The sequence below is a fragment of the Engraulis encrasicolus genome, chromosome 23 (assembly GCF_034702125.1).
Source record: "Engraulis encrasicolus isolate BLACKSEA-1 chromosome 23, IST_EnEncr_1.0, whole genome shotgun sequence".
In the NCBI taxonomy this organism is placed as follows: domain Eukaryota; kingdom Metazoa; phylum Chordata; class Actinopteri; order Clupeiformes; family Engraulidae; genus Engraulis; species Engraulis encrasicolus.
Genome location: NC_085879.1, coordinates 5,454,192 through 5,469,399, shown reverse-complemented (window position 1 = coordinate 5,469,399; position 15,208 = coordinate 5,454,192). Strand labels below are relative to the sequence as shown.

Below are 15,208 nucleotides of genomic sequence, written 5' to 3'. Positions count from 1 at the left end.
GTATCGCGTTGAGTAATAAATCAATTAAGAAGATATAATTAGCAAGCTGTGTATAATGATTATCGTGACAGTGTTGGATCGTGACAGAGCATCTAAACTGGACACCGTCCGACTTGTGCAAACCAAAGGCTCGCGTGGCGTGCTTTGGCTTCCGTTCAGGCGCCACTTGCCTGATTGCTGGTGTCGGTAGCAGAGTGCCGTGTGTCTGATGGTCAGACAATGACCAGTCATTAAAATATCCCTCCCTCTTCTCTCTCTCCTCTCATCTCTCTTCAGCTTTTCTGATCTCTCTCTCTCTCTCTCTCTCTCTCACTCTTGATTAGAGGCGAGTGGGTCAGGCGGTCACTGTGCCTGTGTGGCTGTTACCAGGTGACTACAGTAAGCCCTGCGCTCTCAGCATCACCAACAAGTGAAGTGATTACAGGTCTGTGCCAATCGGCCGGCTGATCTACTTACGCAACGTGTGGCACGGCTAACAGTGCGGTAACTCCTGTCAGTTGCTTGCATCAGTTTTAAGTAGGGCCAAGAGCTCAGCCAAGCCGTTTGGTTTCCTAGGGAAGATTCTATGTATGGGACCTACTGTACAAGCGTGTACGCTGCCAACAAGAGATTTAAAAGACACGCTCCGCAAATACCCCCCACCCCCCCTGACCATGAATGGTGGCGATGATGCAAGAGTTCACAAAGAGTACACATGCTGAATGCATTCGAACATGTAGCCATACGGTAGGGGCTCACACGCCATATGCTTTCGTTTCTACTACATACAGCAAAAAACCTTGAGCAAGGCTTTTTTCTTCTTGCCCTCTGGCAACAAAAAGGCGACCTGGAACAATTTGGAGATGTGTTGTACTGTACAGTCGCTGCACGCATCATGCTGTGCGCACTGGATGCTACACTCCACAAAAGTGACTACTTGGCAATGCCTGAGGGCGAAACCCAGTAAGGAGAGAGGGATAAAAATCCATTTGGCCAAACGTCAAATAATTAAACCTTCTGCAGCGATAAGGAAATAAATGTCAAGTTCTTCCAGGAGTGAGAGAGAGAGAGAAAAAAAACCCTGCATTGTGAGACCATAAATGCAGCCTTAAGTGAAAATATTTTTCCATCTTAACACTGAGCCTCGTGTTCCAAGCACAGCAACTAGCTTTCCAACGGCATTGTTCAGCCCTCACCATAACACGGAAGAAGGCTAGGTACAGGGAGAACAGCGCTGTTCTGTTTTGTTATGATATTTTTTTCACAACTTTCTGAATACTACTGGCTTAGGTCCAGACTTTTCACTTTTTCAAGAGGAAGTGGGACCACAGCCTGTTTACAGGGCTAAGAGAAGGGGAGACGAGGAGGGCGAGGGGCGAGGCAGGCAGGAGTGCTGCTCCTTATTGTTGACCTTTGACCTCTCTGTACCGAGTCAACCCCCCTCTCTCCTCGGTTGACACCGGCCTGGCCAATGAATGCCACCCGTCACGCACCTCCACCCCACCACCTCGTTCACCATAAGCAGTCCTCTGTTCACCGCCCTCCACCACCTCATTGAAGGGGCAGCCCAGGGAACCCATATGTGCATTAAAGCAAAACACATGTATGCTGCTCGCTCGCACACAAACACCAATGCATGCACGTACGCTGATTCACAACAACAATACTGCCACACACTAACTGTCTCACACAGACGCAAATGCAAAGACACATCCGCCTATACCCATGCACGCACGCACGCACGCACGCACGCACACACGCACGCACGCACGCACGCACGCACGCACGCACGCACGCACACACACACACACACACACACACACACACAAACCTGGAAAAACAATCCTCAACTTAACCACCACTCACAAACATTGACACATAATCAGGCACACACTTGACACATACGCATGCACATACTTGGAGAGTTCATGGGGTCTTGAACCCGTGTGGCACATGCCCTTGTTGACAGGCCTGACTCTGAATGAGACATTGCCTGCCGTTCTGCCTTCTTTCCTGCCTGTGCCATTGGGCCCAGCTCTCCAGAACTCCTCTCCCCTGGGTTGACCCGTATCAGATAAGTACTCCAGCTGTTTTTTTTTTTCCTCTCGCCCGCACACGCTGCCAAACCTCCCAACTCTACAAAACCTTACATGCAGTATTCCGAGATAGCTACAATCCCCTTGGTTTCGCTACATGACGTTTGTTGCTGATAGGGTGCCGGAATTGGGTTTCTGGCGATTGGCAGCCGCATTACGACTGTGGTGATGCTGTGGTCTGTTGAGGTGAGCTTACCGAGAGGAGAGGGCCCTGGCGAGGCCTGGCGGAGGCAAAAGCGCGCCGCGCGCCAGCCAACATGCCACTGTTTACAAGACCCCGCTCCCAAACCACAACACTTTACTGCTGCCACCGTTAATCACGGGGTAATTGGACTCTGTTTGTTTGTCAACTAAAACAGAGAGAGCGAGAAAGAGGAAGAAAAAAAAGACAGAGAGAGAGAGAGGGATTGGAAAAGTAGGTGTAATCACAAAAGCATGCCACTTTCTTTTCCTCTCACACACCCACGCCCACATCCACCCACAACATTACACACACACACACAGACACAGACACACAGGCACATACACACACACACGAAATGAATAAAAAAAATATAAATAAAAGTCTTCCAAAATGGCAGTAATGTAATCCGAGACCTGGTGGAAGTCTGGGAAAGAGAAAACTCTTGGGATGAAGGAGGGCGAAACGCCACTGGTCTGGTGTCGTGAGCAGCAGGGTGGGCACCAGTGCCACTGGACATGATCAATGGGACCGAGGGAGACTTGAGGAGGGTGGAGTGGAGCTCTGCAGTTGCTCTCCTGGCTTCAGGGACCCAAAGCCCTTTGGTGATAAATGACAAATGACATCATTTTGCCATGGAAAGAGGGCTGCTGGAAAGTTGTACAGAGAGAGAGAGTGTATGAGAGACAGACAGAGAGAGAGAGAGAGAGAGAGAGAGAGAGAGAGAGAGAGAGAGAGAGAGAGAGAGGGAGGAGCTGCCGTGACTACCGGTGGCTGCCATGCATTGTGGTTAAGGAGTATTGTTTCCATAGGCCGGCCAGGCTCCCAGGATGACGTGGGTTTCTGCTGCTGCTGCACTTCTGTATATTTTATACTATTTACGAGTTTGGTATGAAACTGCAGAGAGCTGTTTTTTCCTCTTCGTCTCTATCATGTTTTTTCCCTCTGATACCGAGCAGCCGGGCCGCAGACAGCTTTTGCTGGGCCCAGGACAAAGTCATATGAAAAGGCCCCCTCCTCAATACTGTAATGGGAATGCATTTCTGGGCCCCCTGTCTCTCTGGGCCCGGGACAACATGTCCGTTTGTGCCCCCCTGTTGGCGGGCCTGCCGAGCAGTATATACTTTGTTCACTCAGAGGGGAGGGAGGGGGGTGTTGAATGAATCAGACCAGGGATCTCATTATAAAAGGGGGTGCAAATTTGATGAAGATGTCAAGAGTGCCTGAGGACAGCGTTCCAAGTTCGTGACGAGCATGACAAAGCACGCATCATCAAGATCTCTCGGCCTTAAAATGTATTTGCAAGTCTCCAGCAGATGTCATGAAAAAAAAAAACCCACTCACGGTTCCGGAATCATCTATCACCGGCACGTCCCCAACACTAGGGTGTCGCCTGATTGGGGGAAAAAAATCGAAGTCGGTTGCATTCATTTGCCTAATCTGATTTGAAGGTCAGTGCGGGGCTACGGTGGAAAACAAGTTTCTGTGACCTGGCACGCCTTCGTGATTCGGCGTCTTACACATTTACTTAGCACAGAGGGATGCAGCCCAATCTGTGAGCCAAGCCACTCCTCTAAGGCAGAGAGAGAGAGAGAGAGAGAGAGAGAGAGAGAGAGAGAGAGAGAGAGAGTGTGTGTGTGTGTGTGTGTGTGTGTGTGTGTGTGTGTGTGTGTGTGTGTGTGTGTGTGTGTGTGTGTGTGTGAGACAGAGAGAGAGAGAGAGCGTGAAAGCCTGGGCCGCCTGTACGGACTGTAAAACATTACACTGGGGGTTGATTTATGAAATGTTTTTTCAACAAACGTCAAGTCTGATTTGAGGAGTCGTAGGCCCCTTGTCAGCCGAAAAAATCAAAACACCTCACGCCTGATGGACGGACGGAAACTACTCTTTCAATCTGCAGCGCAAACATTTTATATTGCGATACCTCCAGCGGCCAAGACTTTACCCCCTCGGGAGCACGCTGCGGTCAGAGGGATGGCGTGGATGCACATTACAGTAAAGCTGGAGACGTGTACGTATACGTACTGTAGCCTACGTCTTTACAAGGACTCTGCCAAAGCCCCTCTCCACAACACACCCTCCCACTCCACTATTTCATTTTCCTACAGGGAGAATTCCTCAGACCGGCCGATGGTTAGATAACGATGCAGAGAGCCACCGAGCATCGACGTCTCTGAAACGAGATTAAAACAAAAGACAACCTGGGAAAGAGAGAGAGAGAGTTCGTCACAATCATCCATCTCACACGGTGTAACTGTAGACGCAGAGAAAACACGTTCGAAGTGATGAGAAGAGGAAAAAAAGTAACGGCGAAGGAGAGAGATTCCTCACAATTATAATTCAATCAGAAAGGCAATCCTATTTTAGGCCCTAAATGCACTCCCTGCGGTTCGGGGCGAGACGCGAGCGAGGGGCGGCTGAAACCTAAACAAGTCCATTTATTTGATATCTGTAATCATATACGGTCGGGACTTCGGGCTGTGTTAATGCATGTAATTTACCCCTTGCGTGCGACGATTACACACTTTGGGGCGATAACCTCGCTCTGTTTGGATGATTAAGACGTGCAAGCAAAGAGTGTGTGAGCCTCCACGTGTCGCAGATAAAGAAGGAGGGAACATGCTGCAATGGAGGGAAGGAGATGAGGAGATAGAGAAGAGAAGAGAAGAAAGGGATGGAGAAAGGAATGGGAGGGGCACATTGGAGCGGGAGCGAGGTGGGGAGAGAAGGGGAGAGAGGCAGGGAGAAGAGAGGAGGAGAGAAAAAGATGGATAGACACATGGGCACAGGGGGGGAGAGAGAGAGAGAGAGAGAGAGAGAGAGAGAGAGAGAGAGAGAGAGGAGGAGGAGAGAGAGAAAGAGAAACACAGAGAGAATACATAGAAGAACAGTGTTTGTGTGTGTGTGTGTGTGTGTGGGGTGGGTTAATAGACTGCTTGGCTATCCCTTAATGGTGTCCCCTCTACTTAGACGATCTAGGTCGGTCACAACACCACCTCCACCCTCCCCCATCTGTCTTTCCCGCTCTCTCTCTCTCTCTCTCTCTCTCTCTCTCTCTCTCTCTCTCTCTCTCTCTCTCTCTCTCTCTCTCCCTCTCTCTCTCTAGTCCTCAGCACTCACAGACAGTCCTCCTGTAAGCCCTCCTTAAGCCCTTCCCATAACACGTTGTCTAGCGTAAACATATGGTCCCCGTCTAAGGCTCTTATTAGTGTACATTACCAGGAGCCAGATCACATTAGCGCGACCAAAGGTGCCAGTGGCATACTTCGCCAGCCAAGGGGGGGGTGGCATGTGGGCACTGTACGTGTAATTACAAATTCAAAATACCTGGCCAGCCCAAATAAAGACACTGTAATGACATAATCCACTGTGAAATCCTCAACATCAAGGTAGGCTTGAAGACACAACACAGTCTGACGGCTACGGGAGGGGACGGCAGCAGAGGGGGGATATGGGGGGATTTGAGTTTTTTTTAAGCCCTGATAGCTTCTAGATAGGGATGTCTTAAGCACCAAGGAAGAACGGTCAGTCTAATTCTTTCACAAGACTGAGAGGAGAACTAGTCGGCACTCTATTTTTTAGACGGGCAACAAAAACATCGACTGCATGTTCAAACATTGGGGTTCATTAAAGTTGTTAGCATGGACAAGTTGACTCAGGAAGACGGATGAACGTGTAAATTTTTGAGACAGCCATCTGTGTCCCCCAAGGCTTAAGGCTAAACGGTTAATTACGGTTTATGGACTGCGGCTAGATTGTGCTCTTTTAGGGTCCGGCGTCATTACTCAAGGAGCGCTGGCCGCATTCGCCGCGAAATTGACATTTTTCCCCCTCTAAGAACCTGTTGCTCTGCGACAAAGCTCCCCCCTTTTAATGCCCCAGTCAAACAGTTGGTGAATGGAGATGGGGGTCTAGTAGTGTTAGCTGTCCCAGCACTCCCGACTTGCCAAGCACAACAAAGTGGCGCTGGGTTTTTCTCACAGTTAATGAGGAGGCGACCAGAATGGGATATTCCACCTCGAGAAGAAAAAGGGACAGTCGTCCCCTCGCCACCCCAGCATCAACACCCTCCACCACCCTTCCCATGTCCCATCATGACGGCTTTGAAGTGCAAGGCAGGGAAGGGAAGGTTCTTTACATTGCTAACACACACTGTGGAATGAATCACATTCCTGCATTTCCATGCCGTTTTCCTCATTTTATCTGCCTCGGCACCAGATTGACCAAAAAGAAGCTGGTGCACATTTCTGTATTGCTAAATCCACCGGTTATTGTTTGAGCAGAGCTTATTCTCACATTGCAAAAAAGTTTTCTTAAATTGGTTTCAGTTTCTCTTTGGATTAAGCAACCTTTCCGCACCTGTTTTGAACATATCCACCTGGCAGAGTGGTTTTATGGTGTTTTCGTATCGTAGGTTTTAGGCCAGTAAGCCGATTTGGACTTAAAACGTTAAAATGTTTATTGACCTTAAACCGCTCAATTCGCTTTGGCAAAACTTGGCCACGTACAATTTGCCCTTCTTAACAGAATTTCCATGGCGTCATATAATCACGACAACAGGCACATTTCTAAAACCCTGCAAAACCTTTAATGAAAACAAAAGAAAACAAGCCTGTGTCCTTTGCCATACAATGCATGTGCAAATTGGCCACTCAAACACAGGCAGCCAGGCAGGGAAATGAACAGGTAGCCTCATCACAGCCAAAACAAATGTCTGCACGCCAGCTCGCTGACTCAAATGAAAATGAAAACCTTGTCTAGTCAGCCTCTGCAAACACTCTGCAAACTGTTTCAAAAGTCAGTTTAAAATAGTTTTCCTGATGTGAAGTCTTGAACTCAGGAGGAGAAGACTGCTCGGCATTGAGGGCAGCTGCTTAAGTTGGGTGCTACAGTACATACTTCTAATTCATCAACCTAAACCACCTCCTAAAACACTCCGATAGGCAGTAAAGTTAGTCACATAAACACTGGAGTTCCAGCAATTGTCAGCCTCACCACTGAAGGCATGGCTCAATGAGAGGAAGGTGAAATAGAACGAGCCTGCTCAACATTATTGTTGGTAAAAAAGGAGAAACCTTATATACACTTTGTCCCTGTACTGTATATCTTGAATGTCATACGACTCTGCTCAGGTTCATCTGAGGAACCTGCTATTTTATTTGGCTGAGAGTTGTATTGCTGCCGGATTCTCTGTTTGTTAACATTCACAAATGGACCTTTTGGACTTGTCATGCTTGAATTTGAAGCCAATTGGCATGTGCTCCGCCACAATTTTTACAGCACTTTATCAAAAGCATTTAAAAAAGCTTGGCGACATTCATTTTTCCATTCAAATTATTGTAATGATGCAGGCATTTTATTGAAAATTGCAAATAGAATGGATGGAAAACGACATGCATGAAATACGCAGACATGTATACACCCAAAAAAGAAAGAAAAGGTGAGACGGACAAGCAGATCGCCTTTCGAACGGACAAAGAAGTCCGCGCTGGAAACATTTAAGAAACCCGAGAGTTTACAGCCTGAGATTCACAAGTGGCATTGTAGCACATAAAAGATCCAGACTTTAAATGGACCAGTCATTAAAATTCTTTATCTGCTAAGCAGTCATTTAAAGGCTGAAAAGGGAGGAGAATAAACAGTGTGTCGGCCCCCATGGGGAACGAGCTGAAAGGGCTGCCTTTCTGGGGGAGATGCAAGACCTCCACCATAGACCCAGAGATAGACGGATTTGCTTCCCTGCTTTTAATAAATGTGACTTAGACAGAGAAGCGAATGTGAATTTTCCTGTCTGCTCGCCCGCCCGCACGCCTTGCTTTGGTGCCTGCCAGCACTGTCGTTCCCATACCTTCAAAACACATTCGTACTTTTTCACTGCCTGTGCAAGTGAAGGATAAACATTCATCTGCCCGATGATTATTCCCATACTTGTTCTCTATAAAATCTTTGGAAGTTACGAGACAGCAAGAGAGAACAAGAAAAGAAGGGAGAGAGAGAGAGAGAGAGAGAGAGCGAGAGAGAGGGAGAGAGAGAGAGAGAGAGAGAGAGAGAGAGAGAGAGAGAGTTGAAAGAAAGAAAGAAAGAAAGACAGACCGGCAGACCAACAAAACGGGACAGAGAGGGAGAGAGACAGATGGACAGCAAGAGAGAAAAACTACCGCAGTGGTTTGCTGTTCCAGCCACTCTCGAGGACGCTTGCGACATAGAGAATGTTTTGTCTCTCTTGTACAGGGGCGAAAAGTTCAGCCAGTGATGTTTGGGTTATTTTGTATATGATAGAGCGTGGGGATTAGAAGGAGAAATAAACCGCAGAGTGCAGATGTAGGGGTATTAAGATCCACCCGGACACAATGCCTTGGACATGACAGGGCAATAGGATCTTTGTGTGATGCAAAGCATCCCCCACCAGCCCCTTCCCTTTTGCTAAAGCATACTGGATTCCGTGACGGGAGGACGTACCCCCGGAGAATCAGCGCTGTATATACAAGACGCGCTGCCAGCACAACAGGCTATTGATTGCCAAACAAACCAAAGTTTCTTCTTGTGGGAAAAAGTACGAGGATGCATTCCTCTGCGGGACCATATGTCCCCACTATACGAAACGAGAACAGGATCCTCTCTTTATTCCTCTGCGCCATACCTCGTGCAGTCTTCTGCTGCAAGGCGATGGGAGCTTTTGCGAGGGGCCAGGGAGCGAGAGAGCTAGCGTGTGGTTCGGCATCAACCTGATTGGTCCACAGCTGTTCCCAGATGTTCTCCCCACCGTTCCGTTAGCTTTTCTCCTGAGAGCCCACACTCTGCCGTTATCTTCTCCCTGTCTTGGAGCCGGACCCGATACGAGCCTCAGAAAGCCTGCCAACAACTTTCCACTGAAACACTGAGCCTGATCTTGAAGGCTAACCTGCACACACCCTCTGCTTTCTTCCCTGCGCCCAGACTCACACACATGCACGTGCATGCACGTGTGCATCATCCACCCATGCATAACACACTAGATGCCCAAGTACATCCACTGGCACATGGAACATACTCTCTCTATATTCTCTCTCTATGTTCTCTCTCTCTCTCTCTCTCTCTCTCTCTCTCTCTCTCTCTCTTTCTCTCTCTCTCTCTCACACACACACACACACACACACACACACACACACACACACACACACACACACACACACACACACGCACGCACGCACGCACGCACACACACACACACACACACACACACACACACCCCTAATCCCACCAACCCCAAAAACTCCATCCAACAAGCCTCCTTGTTAAACACCTTTACTAGGCCTGTATCAGCACCACATTTTTTGGTGAGGGGGCGAAGGCCAGTTTTCCACAAATAATGGCGGGAGCGTGCCAAATCAGCCTCCGCCGACGCCAGCAAGGCCCTTATGAGAACTAGCGCAACTCTTTTTGTTTTCCGTTTCATGACAGATTTCACTCGGCGGAGGAGGCCGGCTGCTGCCTGTCTGCCTGCTTGCCTGTTGTATTGCCTGTTGCCTTGCATGCTTTCTTTTGCACTGCTTACTGCTGTTTCCCGTCTAACTCTACTCTCTTCTCAACTTCCCCTGGGCTCCACACTCACACTAATGACTTGAGTTTCTCTAGCTGGACAGAGGGAGAGAGAGAGAGAGAGAGAGCGAGAGAGAGAGAGAGAGAGAGAGAGAGAGAGAGAAACAGAGAGAGAGAAACAGAGAGAAAGAAGCAGAGAAAAAAACAGAGAGAGAGAGAGAGAGAGAGAGAGAGAGAGAGAGAGAGAGAAACAGAGAGAGAGACAGACAGACAGACACAGACCCAAACAGACAGAGAGAAGGGGCCTCACGTCTGAGAGACGGATCCTCCTGTGGGACATACAGTACGAAAGACAAAAAAACGGAAAAAAAACCCCATGACGAGACGCTGCGGATGGATCCATCCCGGCTGCACATGCATGCCGAGAAAGAATGGACCGGATAATTGTTGTGGACACGCAATTAAACATGTTTTGGCCCGATGAGGCTTTTGTTTAGTCCGCCAGACAAGAGATGTTGAACATGGCATAGTAGAGATGCATCCTTTGTTAGCTTTAATGAAGATCCGTACTACGCTTGACAGCGCAGCAGAGCACACAGAGGCGTGTGTGTGGAACACTTAACAGCTCATTTCTGACAGGCTCGCAGGCTTGCTAATGGGGGGAGGGACCCATATGCATTTAATGTAATTGGAAATAGGTCCTGTGAGAACATGGGCCCTAGTGTTTTCACCCGTCTACCTTGCAGATTTTTGTGCCAGATAGCAAATGGGATAACCATTTCCCCCCCGAAATGTCGCGCCCTCAAGAATGTGAGAAAATACTGCGGGATCATTTTAAACCATGCACACATTACAGGGTTTCTCGATATTATAATATTCCACACAATAGTCTCTTTCTGCAACTGGAGGGAAAAAATTCGAAAAGCACTGTCTTCCAGCTGTGAGAGGCGTAGCGAGGTATGCCTTCATGCACTGTGCTTTGAGGTTGGTGGTGAGAAAAAAAAAAAAACGACGACTAGACTGAATTCGCTGTTGTTTTCATTGCACATCTTTGCATGAATAAATGTGTTAACCACTATCTATCTCAGTAGGTTCTCTATACAGCCTATTTAAGTTGTGTTCCAGTTATAAAGTTTCCACAGAGCGAAAAGCCTTACATAACCGTTCATGCCTAAAGACCTATAGGCAGCGGGTCTGTGCCATTAAAAGTTAAATAAATACGCGAGGTCGGCCGCAACCGTATAGACTTAAACATCCCCGCAGTCTAATCTGAATCAAACTGAACCCATCATCTGTGAGGCGAGCAGCAATGACCCCAGTGCTGCTCACAGTTCTCACCCATGTCCAGTAGCGCCAGTCAAAAATACCCCTCATTATAGCGGGTCACATGGCTAACGTGGAATGAAGACAGAACCGCCCTGGGTCCACGGCCGCCTAAAACCAGGCACCAAAAGAAACATATACTTAGCTGCAATAGCATGTGATTTGGCCTGAATGGGGATATGCCTGCGTTTGCTCCACAAAGTGCACATTTTACTGACCTCTGTGGAATAACACCCGGAGCTTTAAGTCTGCTTATAACAAGCCCTACCACCGTTTCCATACAAACAAATCTCGAGGCGCTCAAGATGTTTTGATGTTTTCTTTTAACACGTTCGAGTCTGTCGACTTCGAGTGGCAGCAATCACATCATCGCTATTATCCTTTCAACAGCTTCCACATGTCAAGCTTTGAGATGAACCATATCTGCTTTTTTTGAAAAAAGGCATAGAAAAAAATAGAAAACAAACTATGGCGACTAGTTTTTCCCATAGTTTTATCGGTAGGACAAGAAGTGCTGCTTTATGTTTCCCTTTCTCCTGCGGCCCGTGATATACAGACACGTCTTAAACAATTTTAACATGATCCGATGCAGGTGCATCCTATCCGGTGCACTCCACAGGAACGAGGCTACTGTGAGCAGCCTGTGTATGTAAAAAAAACCTGAAAACGGTTCCATCCTTGACAGCTCTGAGAAATATGAGTGCAAACCTCACATATCAATGTTATGCAGGAAGTGCCCGGGGCGCTATACACGTTATAAACCTGAAGCGTTTGATCCCTTTCAAGGCTTTATACGGATCATATAATGCTCTTATCGTTCTTACCTGAGTCCATGGCGGTGACTATCAAGGTGTACTTCTCACACGCCTCTCGATCCAGCGTGTGAATGAGGCTGAGCTGGCCGCTGGAAGACAAGCTGAAGGCTCCTTCGTCGTTGCCACTGCTCAGCGTATAGCTCAGTTGGCCGTTTGAACCTTGGTCGTCATCTCTTGCCACAACCTGCACGCAGAAATCCAGAAGATACCACAGGTAGATGTTTAGAGAGTGGAACGCTGTGTAGCTGTGTTCACCTACCGTACCACAGATTTGACAAGCAGTGACAGAAGCCAGAGGCTGTGTGGATATTCTAACACACGGTTGACAACTTCATTCCAGTCCCTGTGTATGTGTGTGTATGGGTGCCTGTGGTAGGTGAGTGTTCATTTCATGTGAGCGATTGTGTGCATGCAGGTGTTTGGCAGCGGTTCAGCACTATTACTGAATCATTAGTGTAACTGGCTACAATTTTCGTAGTCGACCAAATCTCATTCACTTTGCTGATTGAGGGGTCATATTTCCGACGTGTGTACACAGTCATGCCTCAACAGCAAAAGCTGCAAAGCAGCATCTACATGGCAGATATACATTTGCCCATTTAAGGTTTAAGCAACATTGAATTAAAAAAGATAGCCCAAAAAAGGCACTTGGTGGGCCAAATCTCATTCACGTTTGCTGATTGAGGGAGGTCAAATTTAATGCATGTGTACACAGACATGCCTCAGCAGTCAAAGTAGCCCAGCAAACATGAAGCGCGGCGCGGATGTTGGTCTGGGCCCATCAAGACTTTTATATAACAACTCCAAAAAGATTGCCAAAATAATAGACAGTGATGTATGTTAGCGCGAGCAAGATACCACAAAGGTGGCATTCAGTGCAACCGAGCGGCTCCGGCTTCCCCTCAGGAATCAGGGCAAGGTACAAATCTTGGCCAAGCAGCAGGGCCTGATTACCGACTGCCCACACCACACCACACCACACCGCCCAGAGATCTGGGCCCGGGCTTTGGGGCCTTTTCTTGGTAGCTGCTGCCGGCCACACAGAGGGCACGGCCAGCCCCTGGCATAACCACGGAGGCTGGCGCAGCGCGGTGTTTGTGTGAGGGCGGGCGAAGCCGAACCCACCGCCACTGGGCATCGGACCAGCGCAGCTGTGGCTTCTTCTAGCTGCCGCCGCTGCCTCTCCCTCCACCCCCGCCACCGCCCGCCACCACTACACCTTCATTTCCTCCGACGGAAGGTATATGGAGCTGTAACCGCTCAAAAACTGGGCTGCCTTTGTCACTTCGTGAGAGAAAAAAATGGGGCCTCATTACAGCAATTTGGTAATTTTGGATTATACAGTTTCAACAATATCCTTTTTAAGTGATCGTTCACCGCTGTTTCCCAGGTTGATTTTTCTCTCGCTGCGTTTAAAGGAGTTCCATTTACTACCTTGGGCCCGCCGCTTTATTTGTTCTTCCATTTGTCAGACGTACAGATTTCAGCCTAATTTCCACTTTCTATTTAAACTCTAAATAATCGCCGCATTTTTTGCAGCCATTAAGAATGAAGTGCAGCAAAGGTCCAATTAGGAGCATGGTGTTTGAATAACCCCTTCCACATGAACAGGAGAGGAGCTGGGAGTGAACCACTGACCTGCAGGATGTTCTTGGGGAGCTTCACCAGGTTCTCCTGCACGTTGACGGTGTACGGTGAAAGCTCGAACGTCGGCGGGCAGTCGTTCACGTCCAGCAGGACGATGTTGACGGTGGTGCGATCCACCCTGGGGCTGCTCCCGCGGTCCGCCGCCTGGACCACCAGTGAGTAAGACGACCTCACCTCCCTGTCCAGCTGCTTGGCCACCGAGATGATCCCCGTGACGGAGTCGATGCGGAAGTCCGTGTTGGTGTTGCCGCCCACGATGGAGAAGCGAATCTGCCCGTTGGTGCCCTCGTCGGCGTCGCTGGCAAACACCTGCAGCACGTCCGTGCCAGTCAGCGTGTTCTCCTCGATCTCAATGTCGTAGATGTTCTGCGAGAAGCTCGGCGTGTTGTCGTTGACGTCCAGCACGATCATGGTTACGTCCATGGTGGAGGAGAGCGGCGGCTCTCCTTTATCCGTGGCCACCACCGTCAGGGTGTAGTTGGCCAGCTCCTCACGGTCCAGCTCCCCAACCAGCTTAACATCGCCGTCGATGTTCCCGATGCTAAACTTATTCCCATAAGGTCCGCGGAGGGAGTACTCCACGTAGCTGTTGGGCCCGCTGTCTGCGTCGGTGGCGTGGGCGGTGAAGACCACGGTGTCCATGGGTGTGTTCTCCTGGATGTAGGTCATCTTCTGGGACGTGAAGCTGGGCGGGCAGTCGTTGACGTCGAGCAGGATGATTGACACCTGGGCGGTGCTGGTGAAGCGCGCCATGGGCGGCTCCGCCAGGTCGTTGACCGTGATCACCAGGTTGTAGAAGGACTGGGACTCGCGGTCCAGGGCTTTCTTGGTCTGCAGGACACCCGTCTTGGTGATGGTGAACTGCGCCTGGGGGTCACCTGATGCGATGGTGTAGAACAGCTGGGCGTTGGGGCCTGGGAAAAACCACAGAAAGCCAAACATTAGCAAGCGGCATTAACGAGAAAATGACTGACTGGGGCAACTTGAGAGCCATTTAAATGGCACTTATGGCTTCTAAATAAATGTGCACGAATTACAGCCATACCGCTCTGAAAATAATAATGAACAGCATGCAAGATTATAGCAGTGATCAGTCTTATTTAGCTAAAGGCTTGAAATGGGGCGGCAAAACCTCAAATTAACCTGCCGACGAGTACTTGACAGCAAATACACATAGCTAATGGGACCTCTTATAATTAAAATAATTGCATGATTAACAGCTGCAATCATGTATACATTATCTTTTCAACATCTTATGGTAATATGTATGGGTCTTTGAAAAAGCAGACATGCTTGGTTTTATAAATGTATTTTTCCTGATGGCATTGACAGGCAGCACTGCTTTACGTTTTCCAGTTTTCTGACAGCAGATGATATAAAGATTGTCTGTAACTATTTTTCCTCAATGCAGTGCAGGTGCATCCTATCCTGTCCTCTCCACAGGAAACATTCTACTTTCGGAGTGTCCAAAAAGTGAAAAAAGAAGAAGAAAAAAACAGATAGTGGGTAACATTACAAATTATATTCAAATGTGTAGTACTATATAGGCCCACAGATGTAATGTTGGGCAGAGGGTCTCAGGAAGATAATTTATTATTCTGCATGCTTTCTTATCTGCTATTGCACGCCTTCCCAAGAAAAATGATAAT

The 15,208-nt window shown here is 48.5% G+C and overlaps 1 protein-coding gene across 1 annotated transcript in view; it reads right to left on the bottom strand.

The window, feature by feature from the left end:
- Positions 1-15,208, bottom strand: part of fat4 (FAT atypical cadherin 4) — a 113,515-nt gene that overhangs the window by 28,618 nt on the left and 69,689 nt on the right. The window contains exons 5-6 of the mRNA XM_063190615.1: positions 13,551-14,473; positions 11,922-12,096 (exon numbers count right to left, since the gene is read on the bottom strand). Coding sequence (XP_063046685.1) covers positions 11,922-12,096; positions 13,551-14,473 — 1,098 coding nt within the window. The remainder of the gene's footprint in view (positions 1-11,921; positions 12,097-13,550; positions 14,474-15,208) is intronic.